The sequence below is a fragment of the Hemicordylus capensis genome, chromosome 5 (assembly GCF_027244095.1).
Source record: "Hemicordylus capensis ecotype Gifberg chromosome 5, rHemCap1.1.pri, whole genome shotgun sequence".
NCBI classification, from domain to species: domain Eukaryota; kingdom Metazoa; phylum Chordata; class Lepidosauria; order Squamata; family Cordylidae; genus Hemicordylus; species Hemicordylus capensis.
This window is the reverse complement of record NC_069661.1, coordinates 162443609-162460397: the sequence shown is the minus strand read 5'-3', so window position 1 is coordinate 162460397 and position 16789 is coordinate 162443609. Positions and strand designations below refer to the sequence as shown.

Here is a 16789-nt window from a genome sequence, read left to right as displayed (position 1 = left end):
AGCCAAGTTCTCAAACTTTATCAGAACCTCCCTAAATTGAGAACCAAATGAGCAACACGCTCCAGAAATCCTGTATGAACACTGGAGTGAAGGGCTTGCACAAACTGTTGGCAAACAACAAAGGAAAACACAAAAGCACTGTCCCAGATGCAAACATTAAGACAAAGAAGAGAGCTGCCTGAGAGCATTCATCACTCTCCCAAGCTGATCTTACCTATGAACACAGCATATCTACAATCACAGAAACAAGTACATACAAATGTAACAGTGCATTACAGTTGAATATCACACACAAAAAATCACTTGGAAGACCAGAAAGGCTTTTCATTTTTTCCTGCAGTTAGAATAGTAAGTATAAAACTAAAGTATGTCACTTCTCCGACAGAACATAAAACAAGTCAGCAGATTGCTGGTAAAAAGCTTGGAACATTCTGCACATCCCTACTAACTAACTTTACTCAGCAGCTACCCCTGCTAAATGAGCAAAGAGGCACCTTTTAAAAGTGGTGATTCTCTTTACTGAGCAGGGGGAGAGCATCTGGCCCTACCCAGCCCCAGCACAGCATTCTTCCAGTGGCTGTTACTGGCGTCTATCTTATGTTTCTTTTTAGATTGTGATCCCTTTGGGGACAGGAATCCATCTTTATTTTATTTTTATTTCTCTATGTAAACCACTTTGAGAAACTTTGTTGAAAAGCAGTATATAAATATTCATCATCATTTTTCATTTTCTCTTCCAATCACAGTAGTAAGAATAAAACTAAAGTATGTGGCTTCTCCAACAGAAGATAAAACAAATCGGCAGAATGCTAGTAAAAAGCTAGTCAAATGTTCAAAGGAGAAGCCAGATTCACATCACCATACCATCAGTGTTCTAAGCCAATCTGAGTATTACCATAAGTAGGAGTGCTGAAACAAGCGGGTGGGGAAACAGGCTAGGGATGGGCCAGATGCCAAGGATAATGCTGGGCATTTCAACATGTAAAATTCATGTTTGATCTAGGGCCTGTAAATCTGCTTGGAACCCCTCTGCTATCCTCCCTTTCCTTGTTGCAAAGAATAATTGATTTCCAAGTGTACAACCATGCATGTTTACTCAAGTTCCACTTTATTCAATAGCTCTCACTCCCAGGTAAGTGTGCTTAACAAATCTTCCTGGTGACTACCACTGAGGCTTGACCAAAGAAGAAACTGTCACAGAGTTGTTTTTTTAAAAAATGGCCAGTCTGCTTTTAAACGGATCAGGTGACAACCCTACCACAAATGCTTGGTCTATATTATAGCTACCCTACCCAGAATGCACAGGGTTGCCTGCCCACAAAGGTCACAATGGTAGTCAGGGAGGGAAGATGTGTGGCTCCTTGTTAGTGAGGGAAAGGGTCTAAGGGAGGAGCCTCAAGTGTCACCAAGTGGAGGAGCTCTGCTGTTCCCAGGAGGGTAAGACTGGAATTTGGAAGTGAAAAGTCAGATATTCCATATGACCATCATTATGAACTTTTTAAAGTCAAAGAATTAATTGTCTGTCCAGGTATAGCAAAAATACTTGTAGGCAACTGGATCAAAGCAGGGGCATAACTGTAATAGGGCAAGTGGAGACAGTTGTCTGGGGGCCTACTGACTTGGCCCCCCCCAGAAGCAAGTCACGTGACTGACTCCCCCAGCCATGCACCCTCCGGGCTTCCTTCAGTTGTATTCATCCTCCAAAACTTATGTGAGTGTTAAGACCTGGAGCTACCAGAACAGCATGTCTTTCTCTAGTATCATTAAATGACTTGCATCATCCACAATTTACAAAATCTTAAAAAATAATAATTTAGGATGATATTCTATTGTGGCACATAGGTGTTATATATACACACACACAGAGAAAGAGAGAGAGAGAGTTTACTATGCTTTTTGTTACCACTATTCAGCCTCATTTAAGATTTCTTTACTTCATGAGCTGAGCTTCAGTGAGGGGGGGGCATTTTAAAATCTTGTCTCTGGGCCCACTCCAACCTTGCTACGCCTCTGGATCAAAGGACAAGGGAGGGAGATAGCTTACTACACTGACATGAGATTCTCTAGGGCAGTGGCTGACATCTTGACTAAATTACTAGACAGAAATTTGAGTGGGATTTCTGTTCAGTAAATTAGTCATGACTAAATTGTCCATTAATTTCAATGGGACTTCCATTGAATAATAAGTCAGAATGTCAGTCAATAACTTGAAAGATCCAAAATGAATGAAAAATGAATTGTTCTGTTGGCTTCCCACATCAAGCCACATAAATAGGGTGGTGAAAAAAAATATATAACTTTGTGTTTTGCAATGACTAGAAAGTAGTATTTTGGCAGTCGATTTTGTGGCACATTCATTCCACAAGCAAATGTTGTTCTAGAAATGACTGTACGGGGGCGGGGGGGACGTGCTCCTAACAGCCAGCTCATTCCTCACAAGGATGATTGCTTCATGCATTATTTAATGTGATGGCAGATTCCCAATTAGGGCCATGAAGCACACTGATGTTTACTATTTAGATTTTCTTCCTGTTGAGTGATGTCTGAATCTGGCTGAGAAGGGAAGAACAGAGAAAGGACTATAGAAGCACATAATTTTAGAGTTGGAAGGGACCTTGGATGTCCAACCCCTTGCTCAGTGCAGGTGTCTATCTTATCCTATCTAACCCTAATCCTAACTAGATGCTCCAGCATCCCTAATAAAGAATACTAATAATTAACTAATTAATAATAATAGGAACTTAACACCATAGGGCCACAGAAATCACCATCAGCCAATTACAAAAAACAACTTTACTGGGAACAGCCTATATTCTGTGACTATATCTATAATAATAACGGCAACAATATTGATAACAAAATGCAGCCATCCCAGGTCCTTGGGAAGGACTTGTTGTCTGGATAAAACAAACCAGTCAATATCACTTGTCAGTCTGTATAAACAATAATAAAGAAGAAGAAGAAACTTCATTTGATAGTAGCCCCATAACAAATTGTTCTCTGTGCAGCTCACAGTACAACATTAAAATATCAAATAAAAATACATTAAATCACGACAGACAAAAAAAAAAGGGGGGGGGGTACAAAATACAATACAAAGCAATTTTAAAACTTTTGTTAAAAATCAGTTTTAAAAATCAAATTTTAAAATTGAAATTTAAAAGGACTGAGTAAACGAAAAGGTCTTTACCTGATATCTAAAAGAACAAAGTGACGAAGCCAGGCGAATCTTACTAGGGAGGTTTGCAGCTATTCCATAAACAGGGTGAGACCACCAAAAAGGCCCTCTCCCTAGTAGCCACCCGCCTCACTTCATTTGGCAGGGGCACTTGCAGCAGGGCCTCCCAAGAAGATCTTAAGGTCTGAGTCAGGAGATATGGGGCAAGGTGCTCTCTCAGGTAACCCGGTCACAAGCCATTTAAGGCCTTAAAGGTTATAACCAGCATTTTGAATTGAGCCTGCAAATGGACTGAGAGCCAATGCAGCTGATGAATGGAGCACTGGCGTAATAGGATCGAAATGTCCGGTGCCAGTTAATAATCTTGCAGCCCTATTTTGTACCAGTTGCAGTTTCCAGACCATTTTCAAAGGCAGCCCAACGTATAATGCATGGCAGTAATCTAAGCGAGAGCATGAGTAATTGTGGCCAAGCTATCTCCAGGTAATCCAGGTAAGATTGCAGTTGGCGGATCAGCCAAAGCTGATAAAAGGTGCTCTGAGCCACAGAGGCCACTTGGGCCTCTAGCAACAGTGCTGGATTGCTGAATATCACCAGTCTGTGAACCTGGTCATTCAGGAGGAGTGCAACCCCATCTAGAACAGGCTGAACATCACTCACTCAGCCAGAAGAACCACTGACCAGCAGTACTTCTGACAGATGGTTATCCATCTGCTTTCCTGTAATTTCCACCCACGTATTCTAGTTCTGTTCTCAGGACCAACAGAACAAGTCTTCTCCTTCTGTGTGACAGCCCTTCAGATATCTGAAGACGGCTATCCTACCTCCCCTTAGTCTGTTCCAAGCTAAACATACCCAGCTCATTTAAAGTTCCTCATAGGACTTGGTTTCCAGAATCCTCACCATCTTTGTTGCCCTCTGAGGCAACAATGCAGTTCTTAAAATGCAGTGCCCAGGACTAGTATGGAAACAGTATTTCAAGTGAGGCCTGATCCATGCAGAATAGAGTAGAACTATTACTTCTCATGAGTCGTGATGTGGACATAATGCCTTTTGTTAATGCAGCCTAAGACTGCATTTTATTTTTTAAGCAGCTGCATCACACTGCTGGCTCTCTCACGGGAGGAGAGCTCATCTTGTGGTTGCAAGTATGACTTGTCCCCTTAGCCTAAGCAGGGTCTGCCCTAGCTGCATATGAACGGGAGACTACATTCATTCATTCATTCATTTGGTTTCTATACAGCCCTTCCAAAAGTGGCTCAGGGCGGTTTACACAGAGAAATAATATGTGTGAGCACTGTAAGATATTCCCCTTAGGGAATTGAGCTGCTCTGGGAAGAGCACTTCCCTCCCTGGCAACTCCAAGAGAGAGAGAGAGATTCCTGAGAGAGATTCCTGAGAGAGATTCCTGCCAGCAACCTTGAGTCTGAGAGAGATTCCTGCCAGCAACCTTGGAGAAGCTGCTGCCAGTCTGTGTAGACAATACTGAGCTAGATGGAGCAATGGTCTGACTCAGTATATGGCAGCTTCCTATGTTCGATATGACACCAAGATTCTTTTCACATGTACTGCTTTCAAGTTAGGTCACCCCCATTTTATACTTGTACATGTCATTTTTCTTACCTAAACACAATACTTTAGATTTGTCTCTGTTGAACTTCAACTTGCTAGTTTGAGCCTGTCAACATCATTTTGAATTTTGATCCTGTCTTCTAATGTGTTAACCACTGCCTCCAGCTTCATGTTGTCTGCACACATTTGATGTCCATCCAAATCATTTATAAAAATGTTGAACAGCACCAGACCCAGGACAAAGCCCTGTGGCACTCCAGGTTGACATGGAGCTACTAATGAGCACTCAATGGGTATGGTTGTTAAATTAGCTGTGCAGTAATAACAATAGAGTACTTATAAACCTTATTCATTTTCATTGGATTTTTTTCTGCTGTTGGTTTTAGACTATTAGGTGTATACTCGTGGGACAAATATGGAAACAATCTAAATATACAGCAATGCTAAATACATAGAAGAATAATGTTTACTATTAAAACTTTAATAATAAACTTTAATATTCATTAATTAAGTTTTAATATCTAGACCCATTTCAAAATAGCTTTAGGGTGGGCTATGGGGCTGAGATGGCCTTGGTTGGCCTGATAAATGACCTCTGCCAGGGAATTGACTTGACAGAGGGAGTGTGACTTTGCTGGTTCTTTTGGACCTCTCCGTAGCGTTCAGTACCATCGACCATGCAATCCTTCTGGATCGCCTAAGGGAGTTGGGCATAGGAGGCACTGTTTTACAGTGGTTCCGCTCCTATGTCTTCGGTAGATTTCAGATAATGTTGCTTGGTGACAGTTGCTCTTCAAAATGGGAGCTACTGTATGAAGTCCCTCAGGACTCCATTCTGCCACCAATGCTTTTCAACATTTACATGAAACGACTGGGTGAGGTCATCAAGCGATTTGGTGCTGGGTGTTATCAATAATATGCTGATGCTATCCAAATCCATTTCTCTCATCAATGTTAATGAAACTGAGATCCAGAACCCCAAACAGTTCCCCCCAAAATGGGAAAGGAAATGGCATTAGCCCCTTAGGTGCCTGCCTACAGGCAGTAATGGGCTGGATGAAGGATAATAAACTGAAGCTGAATCCAAGGTGGTGCTCATTGTTGGGGGTCATAATCTGCAAGATGAGATAGAATTTACTTTTCTGGATGAGGTTACACTCCCCCAGAAATAACAGGTTCATGGCATGGGAGTGCTCTTGGGCCTAGGTCTCACCCTGGTGCCTCCAATTGATGCTGTGGCCAGCAGTGCTTTTTACCAGCTGGAATTGATTTGGTAACTCTGGCTGTTCCTTGAGGAGAATGGCCTGAAAACAGTGGTACACCAGCTGGTACACTCCATATTGGACTATTGCAGTGTGCTCCATGAAGGGCTGCCTTTGTACATAGTTCTGAAACTTCAGTACAAAGTGCTGGCTATTACCTATAAAGTACTGAATAGCTTAGATCCGGGTTACCTGAGAGAGCACCTTTCTCTACAAGGTCCCCACTACTCATTAAAATAATCAGGAGGGGTCCGTTTTCAGGTGCTACCAGTTCATCTGCTGGGGACCTGGGATCGGGCCAGCTGTGGCCCTTGGGTTGTGGAATGTGCTCCCTGTGGATATAAGGGGACTATCTCCCTTGGAGGCGTTCAGGAGAGTCTTAAAGACCCATCTTTTTCGCCTGGCTTTTAATGATATTTAGTTGTAATTTTAATTTTAATCCAGTTTGTAATTTGTTTTTATTTTATTGTTTTATTACGTGTTTTTGATTTTAATGTAAATCACCCTGAGCCATTTTAGGAAGGGAGGTATATAAACTGAATGAATGAACGAACAAATGAATGAATGCATAAACAAACAAACAAAATGAAGAAAGCATGTTAAAACAAATTTCCACCATCAAGATGATTTCCCTTTTTATTTTAGAAGGTTTTAGACTCTCTGCATGTCTTGGTGTCACCACAAGTGGAGCATTGGGGAAATGCTTGACTAACAAGCAGAAGGTTGCCAGTTTGAATCCCCACTGGTACTATATCGGGCAGCAGTGATATAGGAAGATGCTGAAAGGCATCATCTCATACTGCGCGGGAGGAGGCAATGGTAATCCCCTCCTGTATTCTACCAAAAGCATACCACAGGGCTCAATGGGCGCCAAGGTGTCAAAATTGACCTTACAGCACACTTTACTGCATGTCTTGGTAGAAACAGAGTTTATTTTTATTTTAAAAATTTAGGTGCTGTACTGCTTTACATAAGAACATAAGAATAGCCCTGCTGGATCAGGCCCAAGGCCTATCTTGTTGAGCTTCCTGTTTCATACCAGATTCCTTCGAGAAGCCCACAGGCAAGAGGTGAGGGGATGCTGTTGCTCCCCTGCAACTGGTATTTAAAGGCATCTTGCCTCTCTGAGGCTGGAGGTGACCTATAGCCAACAGACCAGTAGCCATTGATAGACCTGCCCTCCATGAATTTGTCTAAGCCCCATTTAAAGACATTCAAGCTAATGGCCATCACCACATCCCATGGCAGAGAATTCTATAGATTAATGTTGGCGTTGTGTGTAAAAGTACTTCCTTTTTTGGGGCTCCTACATTTCTTGGCATTCAGTTTCATGGAATGACCCCTGGTTCTAGTGTTGTGAGAGAGGGAGGAAATTTTCTCTCTGTCCATTCTCTCTACTCCATGCATAATTTTATACACCTCTATCGTACTCACCTCTTTTCCAGACTAAAAAGCCCCTGATACTATAGCCTTTCCTCATAAGGAAGGTGCTCAGGTCCCTGATCATCTTGGTTGCCCTCTTCTGCACCTTTTCTAGTTCTACAGTGTCCTTCTTAAAATATGGTGACCAGAACTGTACGCAGTACTCCAAATGTGGTCATATCATAGATTTGTATAAGGGCATTATAATATTAGCATTTTTGTTTTCAATCCTCTTCCTAATGATCCCTAGCAGGAATTTGCCTTTTTTCACAGCTGCTACGCACTGAGTCGACACTTTCAACAAGCTGTCCACCACAACCCCAAGATCTTTCTTCTGGTCAGTCACCAACAGCTCAGATCCCATCAGTGTATATGCGAAGCTGAAGGGTTTTTTGCTCCAATATTCATCACTTTACACTTGCTAACATTGATCCGCATTTGCCATTTTGTCACCCACTCGCCCAGTTTGGAGAGATCCTTTTGGAGCTCCTCACAATCTGTTTTAGATTTCATTCGTGTTATCTGCAAATATGGCCACTTCGCTGCTTACCCCAACTTCTAGATCATTCATGAACAAGTTAAAGAGCACAGGTCCCAGTACAGAAAATTGGGGGACCCCACTTCTTACTTCCCTCCATTGTGAAAACCATCCATATATTCCTACCCTCTGTTTTCTATCCTTCAGCCAGTTACCAATCCACACGTGAACCTGTCCTCTTATCCCTTAACTGCTACATTTACTCAAGAACCTTTGGTGAGGAACTTTGTCAAAAGCTTTTTCGAAGTCCAAGTATACTATGTCAACTGGATCACCTTTATCCATGTGCCTGTTGATACTCTCAAAGAATTACAAAAGGTTAGTGAGGCAAGACATGCCCTTGCAGAAGTCATGCTGGTACTCCTTCAGAAAGTCCTGTTCTCCTCTATGTTTAACAATTTTGTTCATCTCTATGTTTAACAAATTTACCCAGCACAGAAGTTAAGCTAACTTCCCTGTAGTTTTCCAGAGCCCCTCTGGATCCCTTTTTGAAAATCGGAGTTACATTTGCTACTTTCCAGTCCTCTGGTACAGAGCCTGATTGTAGGGACAAGTTACATATTTTTGCTCAGTGGCCACAATTTCACATGTGAGTTCCTTCAGAACTCTTGGGTGGATGTCATATGGCCCTGGCGATTTGTTAATCTTTAGTTTTTCAAGACAGTTGAGAACATCCTTCCCTGTGACCTCAAACTGGCCCAGTTCTTCAGCCTCCAAGCCTGAGAAGCTCAGTTTCAGAGTGGGGATATGGTCAGTATCCTCTGCCATGAAGACACTCAGATGAGAAGAACTCAAAGCAGCTTCTCTGCAATCTCCTTATCCTTAATTATCCCTTTGATACCCTGATCATCTAAGGGTCCAACCACCTCCCTGGCAGGTTTTCTGCTTCTGATATATTTAAAGAAGTTTTTGTTGTTCCCCTTGACACTTCTAGCTATATGCTCCTCAAGCTCTCTTTTTGCATCCCTTATTTTCTCCTTGCATTTCTTTTGCCAGAATTTATATTCCTTTCTCTTCTCTTGATTTGGACAGGACTTCCATTTTCTGAAGGAATTCTTCTTCCCTTTTATAGCTTCCCTGACTCTACTTGTTAGCCACACGGGCATCCTCCTGAACTTGGTGGTTCCAAGTTCACTTGAACTTACCTTTCCTCCTTCTTGGAATACATTCCAACTGAGCTTCTATTATTGTGGTTTTAAACAAGTTTCATGCTTTCTGGAGTGATCTAACCTTCCTGACCTTCCCTTTCAGCTTCCTTTTTACCAGTCCTTTCATTTTTGAGAAGTGTCCTCTTCTGAAGTCCAATGCATCTGTGCTTTTTGCTATATAGCCTCAAAACAGCTTATAATATAATTAAATCAATTATTTAATAATTAAATTAAAGGCAGTTGTAAACCACTCTGAGCCATTTTTGGAAGGGCGATATATAAATCAAATCAAATCAAACAAATAAATAAAATAACCAACATAAGAACTCAGAATGAATGTTAAAAATTGTAAAATCAATCACATGAGATCATCTCACCTCAGTTCATCCTGAAGACATGGCCAAACAAACAGTTCTTCTAGAAGCCATTTAAAAGTTTTACCACACTAGCTCTGACTCGGTCCTTTACACACCTGTATCTAGTTTGCACATCTGGGGCAAGGATACAAGAGGTAAAACTTGTTTGTCCTGCAGCCAACTCTGACCAACTGGAAAAGCAGTCAGCTCTAGATTAACACCAAATCAATAGGAGCAGCACACGCCATTTCATATCAGGGTACAGATAGCGAAGAATAACTGTAAAAAGGAGGCAAACAGCTTTGGTAGGCTAAGATTTTTCAAAAGAAAGAAAGAAATGTTGTTAAAAGCAAACTATACAATAGTCAGGTATTGAATATTGGCCCCTGGAGTGGACTTCAAGAAATCTGAAGGCTGCTTCAGAAAGGGACAGCAGAGGATGACCAGAGTCAAATAGTTTGTAAGGAAAGTGAAAATCAGGTTTGAAAAGGAGAGAGAAAGAGGAATGATTGGGAATTATGAGAGACCTGTAGTTACAGCGAGGACGTAGTCCTTAGTAATGACAACACCTTACTACCTTTGCTAGCAGTGTGGACAGGCTTTGGAGTGCACAGAACGAATTGGATTTGAACCTTGCTCTTGGATTAGCAGGGCACTGCTCAAAATGTAAGCGGCTTACTCTGAGGGCCACTTTCTCCATGCTAAGAGAGCAGAGAATGTGCTTTGAGAGGTGGAGGTTCCTTTTTTGGTAATAAATACTCATAATATTTTCCCATATGTCTTTTTTAAGGTTATGAGCCTCTTTGGGACTGGTCACCACCATCTATTCCATATTTCCTTGCTATACTTTTAATTTGAAAAGTGTTGTATAACTATTAATAATATTAATAATAAATACATAATAATAAATATCTGCTCTGTTTGTGGACCCATAGCATAGGTTAGGGGGCACACCTGGATTTCTCCCTCTTCTGGATTAGCTTTGTAGTAATTCTATACCGAGAGAATCTCTGCTTCCAATCTGACCATTAGGGGTGTGCAATTCGGGTTTTCGGTGATTCGGTTTGGGACCCGAACCGAATCACCCCCGTTCTGCTCTGTGCCCAAATCTGGGCTACCCGAATCACCCCTGATTAGGTTCGGATTCGGATTAAATCCGAATCCGAATCTGAATTGATTCGGGTAAGAAAAATGGGTCCCAGGGGCAAAATAGTGGGGTGGGGTGGTAGTGCCCAATGGTTGGAGGCTACCACCCAAATTTCAGGGGACTTGGGCAAAGGGCTGATTTTGGGGGAATTTTTGAAGTTTTAGTGTCTTTGGGACAGATCGGGGGCATAGCGTGGGATCTGGGCAAAAAGAGTGGGGTGGGGTGGTAGTGCCTAATGGATGGAGGCTATCACCCAATTTCAGAGTGATTGGGCAGAGGGCTGATTTTTGGGGAATTGTTGAAGTTTACGCATCTTTAAGGTTTTTCCCCATAGAGAAGCATTGAGGTGTCAGCAAATGTATAGTTTCACGCAGGGGGCAAAGGGGTGGCCTAGAGCAGTGTGGGGTTGGTGGTAGTTCCAGGTAGGGTCAAGGAAGCTACCTGAATTTTTTCAAAGGATTTGGGCAAAGGGCTGATTTTTGGGGAATTGTTAAAGTTTACGCGTCTTTAAGGTTTTTCCTCATAGGGTATACATGGAGCTTTCAGCAGCCCCATAACTGCACTTGTGGGGTGCTGGGGTGGCCCAGAGCGAGTGGTAGTGTAGTGCACATAGGGTGCCAACCACCCCCATGGGGTACAGGGTTCTGTTGTTTCAGAGGTATTCTGAGTGTGGATTCTATGATAGCAAATTAGAGTGGATTCATGGTGTTTCATTGAAAATCTCATTAGCTATCATAGAATTCACACTCAGAATACCTCTGAAACAACAGAACCCTGTACCCCATGGGTTAGAAACCCATGGGGGTGGTTGGCACCCTATGTGCACTACACTACCACTCGCTCTGGGCCACCCCAGCACCCCCCAAGTGCACTTATGGGGCTGCTGAAAGCTCCATGTATACCCTATGAGGAAAAACCTTAAAGACGTGTAAACTTTAACAATTCCCCAAAAATCAGCCCTTTGCCCAAATCCTTTGAAAAAATTCAGGTAGCTTCCTTGACCCTACCTGGAACTACCACCAACCCCACACTGCTCTAGGCCACCCCTTTGCCCCCCGTGTGAAGCTATACATTTGCTGACACCTCAATGCTTCTCTATGGGGAAAAACCTTAAAGATGTGTAAACTTCAACAATTCTCCAAAAACCAGCCCTCTGCCAAATCACTCTGAAATTGGGGTGGTAGCCTCCACCCATTAGGCACTACCACCCCACCCCACTCTTTTTGCCCAGATCCCACGCTATGCCCCCCAACTGCCCCAAAGACACTAAAACTTCAAAATTTTCCCCAAAATCAGCCCTTTGCCCAATTCCCCTGAAATTTGGGTGGTAGCGTCCATCCATTAGGCACTACCACCCCACCCCACTCCACTATTTTGCCCCTGGGACCCGAAATTCGAGCTGACGTCACATCAGACCTTTTTGCATTCAAATCAATGGAGGCAAAAAGGCGGGAAATTCAAAGAGACGTCATCCCGAATCACCCGAATTTTTTGGGCACGAATCAGTGGTGATTCGACTCGGCCCCCAAAAATATCGGGGGACATCAGGGGTGATTCGGTTTGGACCCGAATCACCCAAAATCGCTCATTTCAGGCACAGATCAATCTGTGCCCGAAATTTTTTGCACATCCCTACTGACCATCTAGCAGGCCTACTAACATAAAAAGTTTCTGGTGCGGAGAATTTTGCCATGTGAGGCCTCATGTTTTTGAAGAGCCAAGTGAGGATCTTACCTCTTTAGTGGAGCCACTATGGTGTGGTCCTGAATAGCTTTTTAATGAACACTGTTGGTACAAAAATCCCCCTTTCTTTTAGCTTCAGTTTCTCTTTTTCTTGCCACTATGGTACAAGGAATTTATTTCTACCACCTTCTTCATTCTGATTCTGGGTCGCATTTCACTATCCTGGTAAGGCCTGCACTTGGATGAATTTGTGTTCTTAGGTGCCTCATTTGCACCTTGGTTTTAGGAAGTCCAAGAAACTAATACCCAAGTTCAGGATTTCCAAGCAAGGCTTTGGCACAGCAGGTACCACAATTTGTGGTTCCAAGCATAAGGAGGAGGATCTAGCTGGGTGAAGGTAACAAATACCACTGTTGTAAAATGTGACCCAGAATCAGAATGAAGGAGGTCCTTATATAGTGGTGACAAGAGAAGGTGAAACTGAAACTAAAAGAGAGTAGAGTAGTGTTCCCTTTAACAGGGATTTCCAGATATTGTGGACGACCAAAAGCCATTGCAGTTGGGAATTCTAGAAGTTGTAGTCAACAACATCTGGGAATCTCTGTTAGAGGAAACATTGGTAGGGTAGCAAAGCTGACCCACTTTGGGTTAGGATGCAGAGGGGGAGCTGAAGCACAGGCTAATGGGGCACTCTTCTGGGCATCCTTGAGAGCGAAACTGGGCAGCATGCATGTCTATGGTTTCAGGGTTCCCAAGACAGTTACAGAGATCAAAAGAAAGAAACATAAGTCATGGAAGGCTTTTGAATAGGGCAGGACAAAAGACAGTGGACAGGTATGATAAAACTGGGCTGAGGGTCGTGGGGCCTTCGACAACCTTAAGTGATAGATGAGGCAGTGCTATCTGGGAGGGACACAAAGCAGATGGAGCTTTTAGTGTCTCCATTCAAGCAATCTGCACTTGCATCAGGGTGAAGCTGGGTTGGTCCATTCAGACTCCCATTGCCCTAGGACAGTGTCCATCACTGCAAGGCCTAGAAGCCAATGGTGGTTCCCATCGACCTTAAGTGTGGCTCCCTTACTAATTGTTCATTAGGCCTGTGAGAAGCTTTGGCCAGAGCCAAATACACCACACAGCTCCCCTGGTACTGCATGGAGCTGATGATTTCCACCCCACAGTTTGGTGCTTTGCCCAGTGCCAGTGCAGCTCCTTTAAGGAAATTGAGCCCTCTCAAGCCCCAGTGCCATCTTGGAAGGTGCCCAGAAACACTGGTAAGTGTAGTCCTTCCCATCACTTTCCTCATGGAACTCTTTGGGGGAAACACTGGGAACGACTGTGCTTCCCAGTGCTTCATGCATGCCTTCCAAGATGGCACTGGGGCTTGACAAGGCTCAATTTCTCTTAAAGCACCCCTCCTCCGAGGCTGGTAAAAGGGCAGCACTGCACTCCACACAGTGGGAAATGGATCTCACACTGAAGGGTGTGTGTGCACGCACCAAAGTGGCCCCCACTTGAAAAATGGTGAAGATCACTGCCCTAGGACATTTGCTTACCTGTCCATCAATTCTCTGTTAAAATGGAGGAGCACTGAGTTGTGTTTCCTGTTAATAACTTCAAAGCACAAGCTTCTGACTGATGTGACACTCTTGCTTGTCTAAAATGGATGCTTAAAACCAAAATGGGAGGGCTGGTTTGGAAACAGTTGCTGGGGGAGATGGTGCTTTAATGAACTACCAGACCACAGAATTTCTCAATCTGGGAACTGCCAGGGATAATGCCCCATCCAATGTGTTCCACACTTCAGCAAGTGATGACATGAGGAGAAGAGTCTCCCCTGAGGATTTAAATGATTTCATGTTTCTGAACTTGCAGGATTAATGCAAAGCATTGAAGCAACAATGACAGGATGAACCGGGTTCATGCAGAAAGAAAACCATTCCTTGTGCCTATAAATGATGAAACAAAACACGAAGGAGAAAATGGTTAGTGTTTGAAAACTCTTTTTTTTTTGGTCAATACCATAGGCAACACTATTGACAGTTTCACCTCACTTGAGGCTAGGTGAGGCGAGAGCTTCAGGTGGTGAGTACAGGCACCCCATTCCGCCCTGGCATTGCCACACCTGCCTGCTACATTGCCCCACCTCACCTCTGCTGTCATTGCCCCATTTCTTGGATTTCGCCCTCCGAACCACACTTCTTACTGGTCCCACCCCCACCCTACTGGCCCTGATGCCACCCAGCTTTCCCCTCACCAGCCTCTACTTCCTTTTGGGACATGCTCCACCTTGGCCAAAGAGGCAGCATGGAAAGAGCTTGCATGCAGCAGTGACAGCTTCACCTGCCAGTTGCCCCTTGCTCCTTCTGTGCCGGCACCAGCAGTGAGGAGACATGGAGCAGACAAAGTGCACAAGTCTGTTGCTGGAGGAGAGAGAGAGAGAGAGAGAGAGAGAGAGAGAGAGAGAATATGACTGAGTGAACTGCTGATGCTGGGGCAACAGCAGCAACAACGCTGCCTCGCCAGCCTTGCAATAGCATACCTCAGAAAGAAGCTGAGGTCAGCAAGGGGGAAGAGAAGTGGGGCCAATGAGGGAGGTGGGGCAGCACTATGACTATCACCGGTGCTGGCCACACCCGCAGTGTGAGCGTGCACCTGATGCCAACACAGGAGGCATGGCTAGTGCAGGCAAGCAGTAGTCTGACCCTGGGCTACAGCTAAACCCGTTATGCCCCTAGCCCTCTTTAGAACTTTTTCAGTGTGGGTGCAGAGGGAGAGGTTTGCATTTCACAAAACGGCCTTCCTGCTTACCTTCTTTGCTGTTGCCTGTATCATGGTTTTGGAGGTAGCAGTGACTGTACTCCCAGCTGCTTCTGGGCACTACGCTTTTTACATCCAAGACTTTAAAAAGCCTACAAGTCATTGAGGTCATTCTCATGCCCTCATGCTGCCACTGGGGAGTTCTGCAGTTACATTTTCAAAATGATCCTGCCAAGCCGAAGCATTTTACTGCTGAACAGTATGTAATCTGGAAAGTGCCCTACTGAGGTAAAACGAGCCACAGGTTTGTTTTATCTTGGTAAAACGATGGGTAAGAAATTTGGGCTACCCTGTTCTGGAGCAGCCGGGAGTTCTCTGCTCCCAGAGCTCCAGACAACACAAGCTTCCTGGGGTAACCCAGGAAGTTCTTGTGAGGACAGGCTCATTGTTTCATGTGTTGGACATATCGGCATATTTCCATTTTGTGGCATGGAGTTTTGTAGTATATTAACGATAAAATGGAAGTGGGATCCAGTTAAAATCTTATTGAATATATTTGATGATCTATCAATTCTTGTTTTGAAAAGGGAATTAATATTGCTTTTGATTATTGCAAAGTTTTGTGTGGCCAAAATTTGGAGGGGGGGGGAACATCCTCCAAAGATAAAGGGCTGGTTGGAGAGGATATGGGTTTTGGTTAGCCTGGACAAATTATTGCCTCAATTAAAAGTTTATTTGCATCCAGAATATAGATGTTTCTTTTTAGAACACTGATTAGCATTTTAAAATCATTTAGATAAATGTGGGGTAATTATAGCAGGCCAGAAAGATTAAAAGTAATTTTTCTTTTATAATATTTTAATGCTACATTATAAGGTACTAATGACTGAGCTTTATATTTAATATTTTTAATTAAATTTGGGATGTCTGTATTGAAGTATTTCTGGATATTATTTACTGTGTGGATGCTATAAATGGTTTTTATATGTTTTGTGTTATGTTTGAAAATAGTAAATAAAAAGTTCAGAAAGAAAAGACATCCTCATGGAGCCAATGAGAGTGAGGGCAGTGCTTCCTGTCCTCACTCTGGAATGCTGGGGTGTGATTACAATGGACCTTTGGGGGACAAATGCCCTGGGCCCCTGAGGGAGGGAGGCCCATCATTTGTGGGATAACTTGCTCTTTGTTCTACTCCTTATGCTTCTTTGCAGAAGAGGTGGGGGCAGGGGGCCATCTTCACTTCAGTTCTTTGTCCCAGGGCTTATACCAATCTTACTCTGCTCCTGCTTCTAGGCTCAAACAAATTGTGTCCACTGTGAATTGCAGCACAATTGCTGTCACTGGTAAACAAAACGTGCCCTATGCTTTCCCCCTCAATTGCTGAAATGTCCTCCATCTTTGCCACCTGCAGTCTGAGTGGTGAAGTTGGGGGAAAGCCATTTTGGCTCAGCACTAGCATACACTTTAAAAGGCGAGGGGTACATCTAAACAATTAATGTGTGCAAAAGATTTTAGAAATATATTTGGATTGTCAGAGCACTAATATGTAGATGTTTAGATGTTTCTATTCAGTCTGTGATAGGAGCTACCTTGCTTCCTGTGGGCACATTATTTCTGTTAGGAGTTTCTTTCATATGTGCTCAGCCTAGGGGTGGGGGGCACAACAGAAATACAGCATGATGCCACAGAAATAAAACATCAAACATTCTCAATTTTCAGTCTTCAG

The 16789-nt window shown here is 43.4% G+C and overlaps 1 protein-coding gene across 11 annotated transcripts in view; it reads left to right on the top strand.

Annotated features, from left to right (window-relative positions):
- The first annotated feature begins 1371 nt into the window (after positions 1-1371).
- TTLL8 (tubulin tyrosine ligase like 8) overlaps positions 1372-16789 on the top strand; it is a 60983-nt gene continuing 45565 nt past the window's right edge. For all 11 annotated transcript variants that reach the window (XR_008308075.1, XR_008308077.1, XR_008308076.1 and 8 more), the window contains exons 1-2: positions 1372-1437; positions 14179-14288. Coding sequence is in view for 8 of the 11 variants with exons in the window: in XM_053253396.1 (XP_053109371.1) it covers positions 14213-14288 (76 nt within the window). In the remaining 3 variants the exon portion in view is untranslated. The remainder of the gene's footprint in view (positions 1438-14178; positions 14289-16789) is intronic.